The sequence below is a fragment of the Onychomys torridus genome, chromosome 6, assembly GCF_903995425.1.
Source record: "Onychomys torridus chromosome 6, mOncTor1.1, whole genome shotgun sequence".
Lineage (NCBI taxonomy): Eukaryota > Metazoa > Chordata > Mammalia > Rodentia > Cricetidae > Onychomys > Onychomys torridus.
The window spans coordinates 76109107-76126237 of record NC_050448.1 but is presented as its reverse complement, the minus strand read 5'-3'; the positions used below and the strand labels follow the sequence as shown (position 1 = coordinate 76126237).

The 17131-nt window shown below is 49.0% G+C and overlaps 1 protein-coding gene across 1 annotated transcript in view; it reads left to right on the top strand.

Annotated features, from left to right (window-relative positions):
- The window catches only part of Atp1a1 (ATPase Na+/K+ transporting subunit alpha 1), a 27848-nt gene extending 10941 nt beyond the window's left edge, over nucleotides 1–16907 (top strand). Inside the window, exons 4-23 of the mRNA XM_036190250.1 lie at nucleotides 1360–1563; nucleotides 2094–2207; nucleotides 2483–2617; nucleotides 2735–2852; nucleotides 3226–3494; nucleotides 3986–4184; nucleotides 4864–4973; nucleotides 6318–6452; nucleotides 6916–7108; nucleotides 8138–8313; nucleotides 9464–9600; nucleotides 10424–10574; nucleotides 11120–11288; nucleotides 11414–11568; nucleotides 12043–12166; nucleotides 13340–13485; nucleotides 13582–13712; nucleotides 14148–14249; nucleotides 16143–16234; nucleotides 16545–16907. Coding sequence (XP_036046143.1) covers nucleotides 1360–1563; nucleotides 2094–2207; nucleotides 2483–2617; nucleotides 2735–2852; nucleotides 3226–3494; nucleotides 3986–4184; nucleotides 4864–4973; nucleotides 6318–6452; nucleotides 6916–7108; nucleotides 8138–8313; nucleotides 9464–9600; nucleotides 10424–10574; nucleotides 11120–11288; nucleotides 11414–11568; nucleotides 12043–12166; nucleotides 13340–13485; nucleotides 13582–13712; nucleotides 14148–14249; nucleotides 16143–16234; nucleotides 16545–16573 — 2889 coding nt within the window. The 3' untranslated portion in view covers nucleotides 16574–16907. The remainder of the gene's footprint in view (nucleotides 1–1359; nucleotides 1564–2093; nucleotides 2208–2482; nucleotides 2618–2734; nucleotides 2853–3225; nucleotides 3495–3985; nucleotides 4185–4863; nucleotides 4974–6317; nucleotides 6453–6915; nucleotides 7109–8137; nucleotides 8314–9463; nucleotides 9601–10423; nucleotides 10575–11119; nucleotides 11289–11413; nucleotides 11569–12042; nucleotides 12167–13339; nucleotides 13486–13581; nucleotides 13713–14147; nucleotides 14250–16142; nucleotides 16235–16544) is intronic.
- Nucleotides 16908–17131: the final 224 nt, after the last annotated feature.

Here is a 17131-nt window from a genome sequence, read left to right as displayed (position 1 = left end):
TTGTATGTTTACAACATGTGTACAGATTTCAAAAATACCCGCCATGTGTTTTGTATCTTTGTGATCTAAAGGGTTTTGACCAAGTTTTCTACCACCGCTCTGAAGAATAGTCTGAGAAAAGGTGGTCTTCGCCGTTCCAGTCACAGTCACTGGAGTGACTTGAATGGGCATCACTGTTTCAGTGGAACACCGAGGCCTTTGGAGCACCTGCCCCTGGGCTCAGAGAGACCTCCGCTCTACTCTGATCCTCGTGCCAGTGGTGTAGGCCAGGCCATCTCTTCTCTAAATGTCTTACCCATTACTTCCTGTTTTTATTATATTCTTATGTCAGCGGGCTATCTGGGACTCGAAGTCAATTAACTCTGGTGCTGTGTGCCCCTTACTTGTAAATTGGGTTAGTAGCCTATAAGAGATGGTTGTGAAATTAGGCAGGCTAGTTAAAGGGCCCAGCCCAGTGCTTGGGGTGTAGCTAGGCTCAGATGTTAGGTCATTGTTTTATTAACCCAACAGTGAATAGCCCAGCAGGGACTTGGTAGATGAGGATGTGGAATGATCCCTTGCTTTCTCTCTTTTAACTGATGCTTTTTTTCTTTCCTTACACTTCATAGTTGACGCCAGTGTTAAAAATAATGCCAATACCAGGTACATAGAAACAGACACTGTAGACAGAATCACGTTCTGTCTTTTTTAACCTGATATTTTGATAGTACAAAAGCAATACTGTTTTCTCTTCTTAATGTGAGTCTGGTGTCTGCCACTTGGACAGGTTCTGAGGCCTGTTAGTGAACACTGTTCAGCTGATAGGTTTCCCAGGAGTTAGCTGAAATATGCGTGTGGGTGAGCCCTTCGCTGCCAGGCCAGGGTTTTTATTACCATTGTGAGGATGAAGTTCTGTAGTTACAGCTTGGCTCTTAACTCAGTAAGATCTTGGATTATTCCTGCAGGAAAATATTCCTGCTGTTTGTAGGTTTCCCCTCCTCCTTCTAGGATCCATGTACAGAAAACTCTCAAAGCTCCTAACTTGCAAAACTGAACCAGTTAGTTAAACTAAGATACCTTCCAGTCTAAAACTTAGGGGAAAAAAATCAACCTGATTCAGATTTTCCACAGTTCCTTTTAAAAGGAGTTTTAAATGAGGTCTTAGGGTATTAAAGGTTCCTAAGGGAATGGGTTTTGTCTGTTGGAATCCCTTGCTTACTTTGGGGAAGCAGATGGGGGGGTTAGGCAGGCTTCACCTGGCTCTGCAGCTGAGAGCCTGTTTCTTTCCTAGTCCTACTGTGGACTTATTGTTATTAGGAGAACATGATGGCTGGTACATACTGGTGTGGTCTGTCTGATGTGTGCCTCTCTGCTCCTCAGGGCTTAACACCCGCGAGGGCTGCTGAGATCCTGGCCCGGGATGGCCCCAACGCCCTCACACCCCCTCCCACTACTCCTGAATGGGTCAAATTCTGTCGGCAGCTCTTTGGGGGCTTCTCCATGCTGCTGTGGATTGGAGCCATTCTTTGTTTCTTGGCTTACGGCATCCGAAGTGCGACAGAGGAGGAGCCGCCCAATGATGACGTGAGTTGTGCAGTCCCGGGAGCACTGTCGCCTGCCTCCAAGACCTGTCTTGTCCTCCCTCTGACACTCACCTCTTCTCCCACTCTGGGTCCTTCAGAGCTCTCTGGGTGGCAGCGTCTCTGCCAAGGTCTTGGCCTAGGTTCAGCTGCCACTCGTAGACGGCAGAGCTCAGCTCTTCGCTTAGGTGTATTCTACTTGCCTAGAAAAGTTTGTTCTTTAGAAGTTCTTGGAAAGATATCATGTTTTAAGAGAGCAAGAGAAAGAGATTCACCTAGAATATCTGCAAAAGGCAAACGCCTCAAGTTAGTGGCTGGAGGTCTGTAAGTGATTTTATTTCACACACACACACACACACACACACACACACATGCACACACAGGCTTCAGAGAGATGAACTTGAAGATGTGAGTTCTCTATTTCTGCAGCTGTGACCTCTCCAGATCTGCCTTTTAGTCAGTCTGAAATACTGACTATCCCCACTGCTCTGCTGAGAGTCGTGAGGCCTGACAGTCTTGTCTGCTCCCTTCCAGCTGTACCTCGGTGTGGTGCTTTCTGCTGTAGTAATCATAACTGGCTGTTTCTCCTATTATCAAGAAGCTAAAAGTTCCAAGATCATGGAATCCTTCAAAAACATGGTCCCTCAGGTACCTGCTTCTTTGTCCTTCCTTTCTGAGAGATTGACAGCTCTCACAACATAAATTAATGTGAAGTTAAGATATTCTGAGTATAGAGTGATGTCTAAGCAGTATCTAGTGGGAATACTGTTGTAGCTGAAGTGTTTTGTATAATGAATGATATCGTTGCTATAGACTCTGGTAACTTGGGATAAGCTCACTTGTAACTTGGTTTTCTTATTTTGAACTTGACCCTTGCCTTGTTGGGATCCATCTAATGGTGTCAACTGTCTCCCCTTCCAAAGCAAGCACTTGTGATTCGAAATGGTGAGAAAATGAGCATCAACGCAGAAGATGTCGTGGTCGGGGACCTGGTGGAGGTGAAAGGTGGAGACCGGATTCCTGCTGATCTCAGAATCATCTCTGCAAATGGCTGTAAGGTAGGTTTTCCAGGAGTCCTCTCTTGGCTAGCTCTGCTCAGTAGGCAGGATGAGCTGAGGGTCACAGTAGCCCGTGGTGAGCCCAGGTAACCTCCCTACACTTACTCTTACACACAGGTGGATAACTCCTCACTCACCGGTGAGTCAGAACCCCAGACTCGGTCCCCAGATTTCACCAACGAGAACCCCTTGGAGACGAGGAACATTGCTTTCTTCTCAACCAACTGTGTGGAAGGTAGGCTATGTAAGGCACTTTTTGGCGTGCCTTAGTATTTACTGTGGGTGGTAACAGAGAGAAGATAGGCACAATTCCTCCCTTTTTTGCTGGCTCTGTTCTGACATTCCCATACAGAGCAGAGAGGCTTCATCTGCTTCCAGGAAAGCCCAAGAAGCCATCTCCCCCCGCCCACCCTCCACGCACAGTGCTCTGTACTGATGGCAGCGGGTCACAATCCCTTCATCAAGGACTCTGCTTTAAAACAGCAGGTTACCCAGAGAGCTAGGCCCTTTTAAAGGACAGAAGTCTACACATGTGTATTCTGTCTCTTTTCAAAACCGAGCACGTTCTCTGGCCTCTGGCTGACAGTTTCCCCTCTCCTTCTCTCAAGGAACTGCACGTGGCATCGTTGTGTACACTGGGGATCGAACTGTGATGGGCAGAATCGCCACACTTGCTTCTGGGCTGGAAGGCGGCCAGACACCCATTGCTGAAGAAATCGAACATTTCATCCACCTCATCACGGGCGTGGCTGTGTTCTTGGGGGTCTCTTTCTTCATCCTTTCCCTGATCCTTGAGTATACCTGGCTGGAGGCTGTCATCTTCCTCATTGGTATCATCGTAGCCAACGTGCCAGAAGGTTTGCTGGCCACTGTCACGGTAAGATGCCTGGGACCGCAGCAGTCACCATCACTCAGATCGGCTTGTATGGGTGTTGGGCTTGGCCATGAGCCTCTTGTTTCCAGCGTCTATATTTATGTTCTGTATTTGTCTGTGTGGTCTTTGGTTCCACATCACATAAGATTTAACAGAGAAAACATCAGCTTAGGTTTATCAGAAACCCCCAGACATAACATTATGTTCTCAAGTTATCATGTAGTCCAACTCAGGACAGTGAAGGAAAATAATAACTTGGAGATCAGTCTGGAGGATCGACTTGATAAATTCTGTTATTTTTTTGTTACATTGTTTTGGGGGGTGGGAGGGAGTCTCCACCATCTTCATGAAGTTTTACCATTATGACTTCAGGAGACGGTTGGAGACTTTGACTTTTAAATAAATTTCTGCAGTATTGGGGTGTAGCGGAGTTTACGTAGCACTCCAGCCTGGCTGAGTGCTGTCCCCTCTGGCCTGCCCTGCCCTGCCTGTAGGTGTGCCTGACGCTCACTGCCAAGCGCATGGCAAGGAAGAACTGCCTGGTCAAGAACTTGGAAGCTGTGGAGACCTTGGGGTCCACGTCTACCATCTGCTCAGACAAAACTGGTACGCTGACCCAGAACCGGATGACAGTGGCCCACATGTGGTTTGACAATCAGATCCACGAAGCTGACACCACAGAGAATCAGAGTGGTAAGGCCGGGGCACACCTCCGCCTGCAGTACCGTACCTGCTTGCCTTGCTTTATTTATTGTGGGGGGGGGGGGGCCACGGGTGTGCTGTTGTACCATGTGGGGGTCAGAGGGCAGCTTTGCGGGAGTCTGTTCTCTCCTGTCATGTAGGATCCAGGGACCAAGTCCAGATCATCATGCTGAGCAGCAAGAGCCTTCACCATGCCTCTGAGCCATCTTGCCAGCCTCACTTTTTTGATCAAGCCCATGACAGTGTTTTGTTTTTTAATTTGATATTTATTGTTGGGTAGAGAGAGGGAGAGAAGAAAAAATAATTTGCCCTACGCATATGATTGAGAACCACTACAAGCTAATGTGTTTAAGAAGTGAGGTGTCTCGTTTTGGATTGGGGGGGGCTTTAATAGAACCTATAAATGACACAGCATTCGAAGTTAACAAGTCTTGAGGCTGGAGTGATGGTTCAGTCAAGGGTGCTTGCAGAGGACCTGGGTTTGATTCCCAGAACCTACGTCAAAGCAGGTCACAACTGCCTGTAACCCAAGTTACTGGGGATCGATGCCTCTCACCGCTCTGAGGACCGGCATGCTCATGGGACACATAAATTCATGCATGCACACACACAGAGAAACATGCACATGTAAAGCAATTTTCTAAAAGTCGTGTTTTCTCGTTTCCATCAGGTGTCTCCTTTGACAAGACGTCAGCCACCTGGTTCGCTCTGTCCAGAATTGCTGGTCTCTGTAACAGGGCCGTGTTTCAGGCAAACCAGGAAAACCTGCCTATTCTTAAGGTATACCCCAGAAGTGCTCTTGCTTGTTTGGGGTGTGGGTGTGGGTAAGGACATAGTCACCAGGGAAGAACTGCCACCTTTCTTTCTAAACAGCACCTTACCTTTGTGTGCGGAAAATCAACTTCATTGCAGAACGCTTGAGATCTTTTGTAGGAGTCTTTGCTCTGTATCGCAAACGTTGTGTTGCCTAGAGCCCTGAAGTGCTTCCAGTGGCCACAGTCCATATTGATAAAGTAAAAAATCTGTCCTGAGTGAGACGGGACGAGGAGAGAGATTCTTTCCTGGTGGAAAACCTAAGCAGACTAGGTGTCCCCTCGTTCCTATGATAGCACCTAGCCAAAGGGGCTGTGAGACCACTCTGGACTCTAATTGTGTTGGCATGTTCAGATACACCAGATTCCAGTAAATGCCCTAAGCCATTTATGTTCTTAAAATAGCTCAGCTCTTTCCCTTATCTCACTCGTTCTTAGCTTGCTTACCAATGATGCAGAAATAAGATCAAGCGCAGTCCGGGCCACATGGAATGTTCACCAACTTTGAAATGCCTGGGACTGGCCTGTGTGGCCCAAGTGATAGACAGTGCAGTCCAACAGGGACTGCATGGGTTACAGATTCCTTGTGAGCATCCCTTTGCTCACCTGAGTGTCCAGGCTTTCCTCCTGTCAGAGGTCTAAGATGTTCACCTGTATAGAAGTTGTTGATGGGTAGAACTAACTGTTGGGGAAGTCAAGGTAGCTGTGTGACAGTGTAAGGAAGTAGATCACGGAAAACGTAAGTGTGTGTCCCCAAAGTAAAGACAACATAAAATGCCAGCTGATGCTGCCAGAGCTGGTGAGAGAGTCAGCCCAGGGTTTTGTTGTTTGCACAACTGAATTAGGTTAAGAGCTCTAGCCCTTTGCTTTGCCCGTGACACAGTCTTCCTGGCTTTGAACCCTGAGCTGTTGGACTTTAAAAGTCTGGGCCAGTGAGCGATAGTAGAAGTGTTTGCTTTAGTTTTGTTTTTTTGGTTTTTCTTTTCAGACTTAGAACCAGAAATGTTCAGTTGTGAATAGGGTTGACTGTGAGGCTTTTTAGCAGGCCTGAGGAAGGTAAAACTAGACTGCAATAGGTTGGGAGGGTGTGCCGGTGGTGCCTTTCAGGCACCCTTTCACCTGAAGCTGACATGGGTGGGGAAGGAGCTTAGACTGGCCGGAGGCACTGTGAACAGCCTGGTCGGGGTCACTCCTCACCTGTTTTCTCCACCACTGACAAGGTTGGAGTACATCCAGAGATTTTTGTGTTTCCCGGTGATGCCTTGTGAATCAGCCTTTGCAGGGCATTGACAGACTGTGTCTCTGTTCCCAGCGGGCAGTTGCGGGCGATGCCTCTGAGTCGGCACTCTTAAAGTGCATTGAGGTCTGCTGTGGCTCCGTGATGGAGATGAGGGAGAAGTATTCCAAGATAGTGGAGATTCCCTTCAACTCCACCAACAAGTACCAGGTGTGTAGATCTGGGGCCTTCTCGCAGGTCAGTGGGGAGGCTGGGGGAGATGAGCTAGAGGAAGAGATGTCTCCGCTCAGGTTCTGCGAGGTCTCCCTTTCAATTATTTGAAAATCAGTAGGAGAATGAAACCTCTCTCTGAATGCAATTGGGGACCTTGGAGTTGGGGGCTGAGTGGGAGGGAGAATCTGTACACAAGCCTTAGCCAGCCTTCTCCAAGAGTTTGGGAGACTGCCTCTGTGAGCACACACGTAGATGTGTGTTCACACGTGAACTTAGACTACAGCACAGTGCTCGTTCTTTTCTTCTTCTGTAGCATTCAGCCTGTGTCATGAGATTTTTACGGGTTCAGGAAGATCTTAGCTTGTGTATAGTAGATACCAGCTAGTTAGGAGAGCCTGCTTTTGCTCCCTGGACTGCCATGTGCAGCCACCTAATGTTTCTTCCTAAATAATCTTCACAGTTGTCCATTCACAAGAACCCAAACACTTCTGAGCCTAAACACCTGCTGGTGATGAAGGGCGCCCCAGAAAGGATCCTGGACCGCTGCAGCTCCATCCTCCTCCATGGCAAGGAGCAGCCGCTGGACGATGAGCTGAAAGACGCCTTTCAGAATGCCTACCTGGAATTGGGAGGCCTTGGAGAGCGAGTGCTAGGTATGCAGGTGACTGTCTATGGCTCCAGAGCACAGCTTAGTCCTAGACACCCACAGCAACTACTTATCTCCGTGTCCTCTGGATGCTCTTCTAATTCTTTCTGGGGCCATCTTGCTTTTTGTTGTTGTTGTTTTTGTCTTATATTGTTTAAAGCAGAAAGTGGTAGAGACATCATAATGGTTATATTGGAAAACAGAGTCTTGATGATTTGCTGCTGGCCTGGGCTTAAGCCTGCGGCCTTGTGATGGTTAGTTCTGGGTGGGCATAGGGTGAGAGCTCTATTAGCTAAACTCGTTGTTATGGCCACGGTCTGTAAGCTTAATTAAAATCTGTCCATTTTTGGTGTGCCTAAGTAATGCCTGGGATGGCTGTGCATGGTCCGTGGGAAGTGACCATTCCACTCATAAGACCAGCAGCAAACTAAAAGCCAGGGTGCTTCCTGTCTGTTGTAGACTGGCAGCTGTTGAGGCTTAGACGTTCATCTTGCCCACTGTCCATTGACTGTATTTTGGCAAGTGGCACTTACAGTATTTTGTGTGTTGATAGCTACAAATCCATGATTTGATTCTTCCTGGTGGGATAATTGAGAACCAATCACTTGATCGAGTTCTCTGGGTCCAGTGACAGCCCGATGTCTGTTCTGCATTCATCTTCAAAGTAGCTCCTATGAATGCCCACACTGGTGCTCAGTCATACATGTCTAGACAGGAAGCGATGCCCTCAGTTTTCCAGATAAGGTAGCTAGACATAATTGCGTAGGGACTGGGCAGCCTGCTGGGCTGGTACTGAAAACTAGTGTTGTTGGTGCAGAGTTCCCCATGTGGACTATTCCGTCCCTTGATAGTTCTTCCTTGTGGGCTCTGTCCTTCAGCCATTTTTGTTTTCTTTCACTGACTGTATTCTTCATAAACTAGCCTCTTCCACATTAAACATCCTGCCCAAGGTAGTCATGATGGATGGTGGACTGCTATGGTCCCCCGCTGTCTGCAGCACTGGAAAGCCTGACGGGTACCCTGCCGACCTTTGCAGGTTTCTGCCACCTCCTTCTGCCCGACGAACAGTTTCCGGAAGGCTTCCAGTTCGACACTGATGAAGTCAATTTCCCTGTGGATAACCTCTGCTTTGTGGGTCTCATCTCCATGATTGACCCTCCTCGAGCTGCTGTCCCCGACGCCGTGGGCAAATGCCGCAGCGCTGGAATTAAGGTAGGGACTGGGCGTTTTGTTGGTTCCATCACAGAGCTCTGGCACCCTGCCTATGGATGCTTCCCGGATCTAGGCAGCTACTTCCTCTCTCGGAATGTCTGTCAGTTTCTCATTTCCAAAGCCTTGGGTGCAGCTCTGAAGGATCAGATACTATTAAAGTGTTAGATAAAGAACAGATGTGAGCCGGGTGGTGGTGGCGGTGCACGCCTGTAATCCCAGCACTCGGGAGGAGAGTCAGGTAGATCTCTGTGAGTTCGAGGCCAGCCTGGTCTACAAAGCAAGTTCCAGGACAGCCTCCAAAGCTACACAGAGAAGCCCTGTCTCAAAAAACCAAAAAAAAAAAAAAAAAAAATCCCGATGTGAAGTTGGTGAAAAGCACCTGACTTTTGGTGAAAGAAACACAAATGATGTAAAAGAATAAGGCAAAAAAAAAAAAAAAAGGAAGAAAGAAAAGAAAATTTGAGATTTAAATTGAGAAATGCAGGAAATGACGAATCCCTGGTATTTTCATACAACTTTTCAGTGACTTGTTCTCTGTCTTGTCTTTTCCTCGTGGTGTGTTGTATTTACCCTGTCATTTCCACTGTTTTCACACCTACGAAAATACTTCATTGAGAAGCTTGATAGAAATTATTCTCCCAGTACTTTGTTTCTTTTGAAGTTAAAAAAAAAAAAAAAATAGGAATATAGGCTGGGGACATGGCTTAGTGGTTAAGAGTTCTTACTGCTCTTGCGTGGGACCCAGCAGCCCACGTCACGCAGCTCACAGCCACCTGTGACTTAGGCTCCAGGGGATCTGACGCCTCTGGTTTTCAAGGACTCCTGCACCATGCTATCCCTCTCAAACTCATATATACACAATTAAAATCTGTAACTGTTCTTCAGAATATGCAAGTACTAACCAACAGTATACACACCTTTACCTATACACGCCTTTGTCTTTACAGTCCCACCAAGATTAGCTTTTCTTTTCTCCTCTCTCTCTTTCTCTCTCTCTCTCTCTCTCTCTCTCTCTCTCTCTCTTTCTCTCTTTCTCTGTCTCTCTCTCTTTCTCTCTCTCTCTCTCTCTCTGGGGTGTTTTAGTAAAACTGGATTTTACATTTCTGTTTTGGTGAATTGTTGATGCATATTATCCGATTTCCTGTTTCAGGTCATCATGGTCACAGGAGACCATCCGATCACAGCCAAAGCCATTGCCAAGGGTGTGGGCATCATCTCAGAAGGCAACGAAACTGTGGAAGACATTGCTGCCCGCCTCAACATTCCAGTGAATCAGGTGAACCCCAGGTACAGCAGGACACTTAAATAGAATCTCTTCTGGGCTCTGGACTGATTGGTTAGTTACTTGGCTTACACCAAGGGAGTCGGCAATGCACCTGCACCACCGGAACATGGCCTTGTTGTTCAAAGGGAGAAAGCCACACTAACCCACGTGGTACTTGGCTGATCGGAGTGCTTGTTGTAACGATGTCATGCAGAACTTGGAAGTAGAGGCTTAGAGGTGTTGAGGGTGCCCGGAACTGGAGCAGTCAGATAATAAATAGTCTGGATTGGCTTCTGGTCCAAAGCTGATAGCCACTGGATTCCTAGTGTCTAGTCAGCTTCCAGGTCCACACGGAGAAAGTAAATGAGAAAGAACAGCTGTTCAGATAACTGAGGCACAAGGAGGGAGCTGGCATTCAAGGAAAATGTGGACAATCGAAGCCAGTGAGTAGCCCAGAGACAGCTCGGAGGGTGATGGTGCTTGCCACAGCCTAATGACCTGAGTTCGATGCCTGGAACACATCTGAAGATAGAAGGAGAGACACAAAGCTGTTCTCTGACTTCCACATGTATGGCTTGGCCTTCATTCTGTGTAGACACGTGTATGTATGTATGTACACACACATGCACATGCATGCATGTACACATATTAAAAAGCAGATGATAAGAAAGGTTTTTCTCAACTCTGCCATTTCTAATGTGTCTGATGGAGTTGGGGAGAGGAAGGCAGCAAGCAGGCCTGCCTCAGATGGCTGTGAGCCTGGAGTGGGGCGCCCTGTGTGGCAGTCTGTAGACACTGAGACCAGCTCTGAAGTGGACAGTGACCTTTGTTACTTCCCTCTCCTAGGGATGCCAAGGCTTGTGTCGTACATGGCAGCGACTTGAAGGACATGACCTCTGAGGAGTTGGATGATATTTTACGGTACCACACAGAGATTGTGTTCGCCAGGACCTCTCCTCAGCAGAAGCTCATCATCGTGGAGGGCTGTCAGAGGCAGGTCAGTAAGCTGCAAGGACCAGGGCCCCAAGGTCCAGTGGGAGCTGAGCAGAAGTGGAGAGAACAGGCTCTGTGTGTCTGTGTGGAAGGGAGCTCCAGGCAGAGTAAGAGTGACTCAGCCAGTCAGTAGTGATAGAAGCCTGTGGCCAATTCATACTGTAGCACATCGCTGCGCCTCAGCGCATCCCCAGGAACAGCAGAAAGGGGTCCTGGTGTCTTCAGTGCAAATGGAGGTTGCCAGGAGGCCCTCCCCTAAATTTTAACGTTGTTGTACCTGCAGGAATGGGGCTTGCCCAACGCCACTCACCAGGGTCATTCCTCTGAGCAGTCCAGGCTCAATGGAGAGACTGTCCTTTCATTTCTCCCTGTTGTCATGGTGGGTGGGGTCCGTGTGAGCACCGGGCCAAGGTCGTTCCGAGGCTCCGTGCAGCCTCCGTGGGAGAGAAGGGGCATCTATCTATCATCTGCTGACTGTCTCTCCCTTTTCATCCCTGCGAAGAAATGGGGCTTTATTAACCCATCTCCTCCTCCTCCTCCTCCGGGCAGGGTGCCATCGTGGCCGTCACGGGGGATGGTGTCAACGACTCCCCAGCTTTGAAAAAAGCAGATATTGGGGTGGCCATGGGGATTGTTGGCTCAGATGTGTCCAAGCAAGCTGCTGACATGATTCTCCTGGATGACAACTTCGCCTCCATTGTGACTGGAGTAGAGGAAGGTGAGAGCACTTTGAAGGAGCACCCCACACCAGCTAGCGTGCTTCGACACGCGCGTCCAGTCCGGTCCAGTCTGTCTGTCTGTCTGTCTCTTCAGCCACATAAGGAATACATCTTGCTTTTCTAGGTCGTCTCATCTTTGATAACTTGAAGAAATCCATCGCTTACACCCTCACCAGTAACATTCCGGAAATCACCCCCTTCCTGATATTTATTATTGCAAACATTCCGCTGCCCCTGGGGACTGTGACCATCCTCTGCATTGACTTGGGCACTGACATGGTATGTGAGTGTCATGGCCACAGATGTAGTGATGACAGGTCCCCATAAGCTGCCACCAGCTCTTGTTCCTGGGACCTGTGGAGCTGGCGTGTGAAAAGAAATTCTCAACAACTAGCCAGCCTCAGCATCATTGGCTCCATGTGACTTGTCATCAGGGCAATGGTCCGTGTTCTCTTACCAGAAAGAGTTCCCACTTTTGTATAAGTTTACTTAAGGAAACACTGGATTCCCTAATAGTCTTCCATATACTTAAAATAAAAACAAAAAAATAACAGAAGAAAGAAAAAACTTTCAGGAAAAAAGAGGGCAGGGGGCTAGATAGATGGCTCAGTGGTTAAGAGTGCCTGCCAGGCCTCCCATTCAAGATACACTTGTACATATAAATAATTTTTTTTTTTTTTTTTAAAGAGGGAGCAAGAATTTTGTAATAAAAAGTTCATAATACCCACTTCTGTCCCTCCTCACTTCCTGTAGGTTCCCGCCATCTCCCTGGCCTATGAACAGGCTGAGAGTGACATCATGAAGAGACAACCCAGAAATCCCAAAACCGACAAACTTGTGAATGAGCGCCTCATCAGCATGGCCTATGGACAGATCGGTGAGCCTTGTCCCTGTGTAGAGCAAGCCCCAGGAAGGGCCTGAAGGGATGTTTTCTGTCTGGGATAGGCTGTGACAGGGTTCAGACTGGAGAGTGACAGATGAGGACACAATTCGGTCACAGAGTCGGGCCCTGGGTTCAATTCTGAGTATACAATAGAGGGAGATAGGGACCAGACTGGAGTCTCTTGCCATGGGAACTCTGCGCTGCCTGACTGGCAATTTTTGTGCAAACTGTAGTTCTTAAAGCACTGGGAGCAGCTTTCGTCACTGAACCCTGGGGAGTATCAGGTGCCTGGGTCTGTACTTGTCAACTCGGGCCGCTTTCTCTGGGTGGGGAGCGTGGGTTGTGTTCCTCTGTTTCATTGCGATAGAGTTTGACATCAAAAGTTTGCTCAGTGGGTCCTCTCCAAATGATGGTTCTCCCCACCCTCATCTGCCACTGGTTTCTGCTCCATCAGAAGATCTGGGGGATAGGAAATCCAAATGCCCTACTTTTTAGCACCCTTGTCCTTCAAGAGAACATAGAGAGAGCCGCCATGAGTGACTTGCTCTCAGTAGCAGTTAGGGCTGTGAGTGCTTGGAGGAGGTAACATGGATTAGCACCTTACAGAAGTTAGGACCAGCTTCCATGAGATAACTCCTGGCAACAGAGACTGAGACAGTAGACTGAGGGTGCCTCACATCCTTGAAGAAGACCTAGTTTTGAGAGAAAGATGCTCTGTTCTGGAGAACTTGGGGTGTCCTTCCTGGATTGAATGACAGGAGAAAAGGGGTCATCATAAGATAACCTCAGGAAAAGTGACAATGTGTGGAAGTCTTGAAGGAGGAAAGAGATCATGATTTCTTAGATTAAAAAGTAGGAAAGCTGATTCCTTGTAAGGTTTGTACCCTGATGGAAGCACCTGATGGTGTGAGAGAAGCCAGTTTTTTAAGAGGAAGACCTCTGTGTCTTCCAGCTCTCAGGAGCAGAGGGGCGTTGAGCCCAGTGTGTCCCACATGCTCCCTTCCAGCCCTCAGCCCACAAGAGACAGTGGCTGGCACATCAGTAATCCAGGAAACCTACCCCCACTTCCACCCTCCATGCTCTGGGGCTGCTGGGGTGATGGGATGAAGCGTGTGGAGAGGGGGGCCTCGGGTGAGGGCTAACACTCGGGTGCTTTTTCCACCACAGGTATGATCCAGGCCCTGGGGGGCTTCTTCACTTACTTTGTGATTCTGGCTGAGAACGGTTTCCTCCCCTTTCACCTGCTGGGCATCCGAGAGACCTGGGATGACCGCTGGGTCAACGACGTGGAGGACAGTTATGGGCAGCAGTGGGTAAGTGACAGTGCTCACAGGGGGGAGGGGGGGACCAGTGCTCCCCAGCTGTGTGGGGGAGGAGCCAGGGCTGAGGAGTCTGCTGTCACCTTTCAGACCTACGAGCAGCGGAAGATCGTGGAGTTCACCTGCCACACAGCCTTCTTCGTCAGTATTGTGGTGGTGCAATGGGCCGACTTGGTCATCTGCAAGACCAGAAGGAATTCTGTCTTCCAGCAGGGGATGAAGTAAGTTGTGAAGGGCACAGAAAGGACCTGGTAACTTTTTAAATGACCCTTCACAATAAGCTGAGCATCTGACACCCATGCCCGCGTTCCTGGACTCTCCACCAGGAATGTCCAGCCTGCATCCAACTCTAGATACCTGTGAATAGAGCCCAACCCGAAGTTTCAAGCTTACTTAGAGTTGTTTTAGTTTTAGTTTTGTTTGTTTTTTTCCTAGCCGTCCCCACCACCATGTCAAGCCTGTCCTTTGTAGAGGATGAGATGTTGCCCCGTCAAAAGGCTGGACACACCCACAGAGTAGAATGCTCAGCCTTCCCCATCCTGCCCGCAGATCTTACAGCTCATACGTTAGCTGCTCATCTGCCGTCACACTCACACGGCATTAGAAGAGAAGTCTGCATCTGCAACTTGCAAACTTTGGTCTCCCTTGAATTTTAGGAACAAGATCTTAATATTTGGCCTCTTTGAAGAGACAGCCCTCGCTGCCTTCCTGTCCTACTGCCCTGGGATGGGCGCCGCCCTTAGGATGTATCCCCTCAAGTAAGTTGGGCCTCTTGCATTCCAGAAAGTGCGGACATACTTTGTGTGGCCCTTCCCCTCATGTCGTGTGTGAGTGCCTGTTCTTGTTGGGCTTCTGGGTGGTGTGTGTAAGAGTTCCTCTACACTGGAAGGTAGGAGAGCCAGACCTGACGGTAAACCAGACCGGCAAATCAAGACCTGCCATGGCCCAGGATTTGGCCCAAGGCGAGACTGCACAGGCTCTAGTTCCTTAAAATTGCTCAATAGCAAACTGTTGAGCCCTCGGGTCCTCTGCAGTCACAGCCCAGCCACTAGAGCTGTTCTGGACTTTGGAGGCTCAGGCCCGAGTCTGTTTGCTCGCCCTGGTCACGCGTCACCTCTCTTTGCCTTCCTGGAGGCTCCAAAGGGTTCCTTTGACCTCACAGTCAGTTGTGGGTGGAGCTGAGCAGTTTAGAAAGTAGATCCCCGTTGTTCTGTATTCAGAAGCAGACCGGCCTTTGTGTAGAGAATGACTTCGTGCTTTCCTTAGGTCTCTGTTCTTATACACACGGTTCACCATGAAATCTGGCAGCCAGTGGAAACTTCCACGTGTGTCCGCTGCTGTCGGGTAACTGGTTGAGGTTGAGCAGCTACAACTTGATTAAACATGTTGAGCTGCAGAGCATGGCGCTCTTCCAACACAAGATCCTTTGAGAGCATCAGTCTCTTGAATTCCTCCTACTCCTCCGGACCGTGGATCCTCCTGGCCTCTTGCCAACACTTCCCTCCACCGTCTCATCTTTGAATCAGTACCCTTTGGCCACATCAAGTGTGTACAGATAGTCTATGGTGCAAGGTGGGGCTGGCGTCCAGGGTGTGTCTCATAGCCTGCCCAAGCCCATGGTAGGCTAGTTCACTTTTATTACCCTCTCTGCCTATATCTTTGGTAAGGATGCTCTCTCTCAACCCACCAAACCCAATAGTCCTTTGGGGCTGAAGTCCTTGGAGCTAATCTCCATGTGGTCTTGCCCTCCTGGTCCTGGACTCTCATATCTCTTTGTTGGCTTGCTATTTCTGATCTCTAGGTAATACTCTTCATGGCTTTGGTCATAGTGTTCCATAGTACCCTGCAGAGCATCAGATGCAAAAAATGTCCAAGTTGGATTCTCTTGCCTGAGCCCTGAATGGGAAGAGGGGAGGAGGGGTCGCGGGTTTCCAAACAGCCAGCTGAGAAGTCCCAGTGAGGAGGAGCAGGGCCTCGGGACTTTGCCTCCTTGCAGGCACTTTGGATCTTTTGTGAGTTGCTTCCCTCCTCACAGCCTCAGTGCTCCTGCTCCTGCTGAGGCAGTGAGGTCACCTTTCCACTGTGGAAGGGCGGACTGCAAACCTGGCAGGGCATCCTTCCTCTTTGTTTACCCAGGAGCCCGTAGTCAAGGAAGCCTGGTGCCTGCAGGAGGCTGCCCGGAGCCTGTCTCTCTGCTGGGGACCGTGTGGCAGCTTCTCCAGCCCCCTGAAGACCTTTCTCATCTGTCAGAGCTCTGCTTCTCTTATTCCCCAGATCCGGGAACTCAAAACACACAGCTGGTCCTCCTGGATTCCATGGCCAGAGGCCAAGTGTAGGGTCTGAATAAACTGGCTTTGACCCACCCTGGCAGTTGGGAGCTTAAGCACTTTAGGAAAGGAAGAAAGGAAATGTTCAGTCACTCCCAGATAGTCAGCGGAAACTATAATCAGCTCAACTCGATTCATAGGGAAGCCAAGCTCAAGGCAAATGGGCTTCCTTCATGAAATGCAGGCTGGCCTCTGCAGCTCCAGGCCTAGCTAAGGGTGACAAGTCGGCTGATGGTTTCCTCATCATTTGGAGATGTGTGCTTTCCCTGTCTTCCCTTGAACTGGCTCGTGTGTGTCTAACCTGGTAACTGATTCTGTTTCCAGACCTACGTGGTGGTTCTGTGCCTTCCCCTACTCCCTCCTCATCTTCGTGTATGACGAAGTGCGAAAGCTCATCATCAGGCGACGCCCTGGCGGTAAGTGAGCATCTGGCCTTCCTTCTGAGTCGGTGGCAGCTGTGTCTAGCACATAGAGAACTGAATTGGGGTCAATACCGATCATGGTTTCTCTTTAAAACGTACAAACCAAACATAATGTAACATTAAAAAAAAAAAAAAATCTTGACATAAACCTAATAGTAACACAGTATTCCTGGAGAGAGCTAAACAGCTGAGGCCTCAGGTGTACACACACACACACACACACACACACACGAGTTATCCTTAGGGAGACACTGTCCTGGTTTTTCCTGAAAGCGGACTCACTGTATGTCTCCCTGTCTCTCAGGCTGGGTGGAGAAGGAAACCTACTACTAACCCACTGCCCTGCACGCCGTGGAGCATGTGGAGCATCGTGCCACACTGCACCCACCCCCACCCCCTCTTTGTGTACTTCAAGTCTTGGAGCTCGGAACTCTACCCTGGTAGGAAAGCGCCAAAGCATGTGGGGAGCCAGACGTCCTGGAATGAAGCATGTAGCTGTAATGGGGGGCGGGGGGAGGGGCTGCCTGAAAACACCCTGTACAGGAACGACAGTGGGGAAGGTTTATATGTGCCTTTTTGTTTTTGTAAAAAAGGAAAACCTGGAAAGACTGAAAGATTACGTTTTATATCTGGATTTTTACAAATAAAGATGGCTATTATAATGGAATCCGCCCTGTGTCCTAGTCACTTCTTGGGGACCGACCGGCTTGTGCATGATGAGCTGTGTGTTTCCACGTGCGGATCTCGGCCATCAGCTCAGAGGCCTCTCCTGGGGCTTGTTAGGAAAGGTTTGCTGAGGCAGTTAGTGGCGAGGTTAATAAGCTCCCCAGGTGATGGACACCCACATTGGAGAGCCAGCGGCCAAGAGGAAACTGTCCCTCACCCATTTTC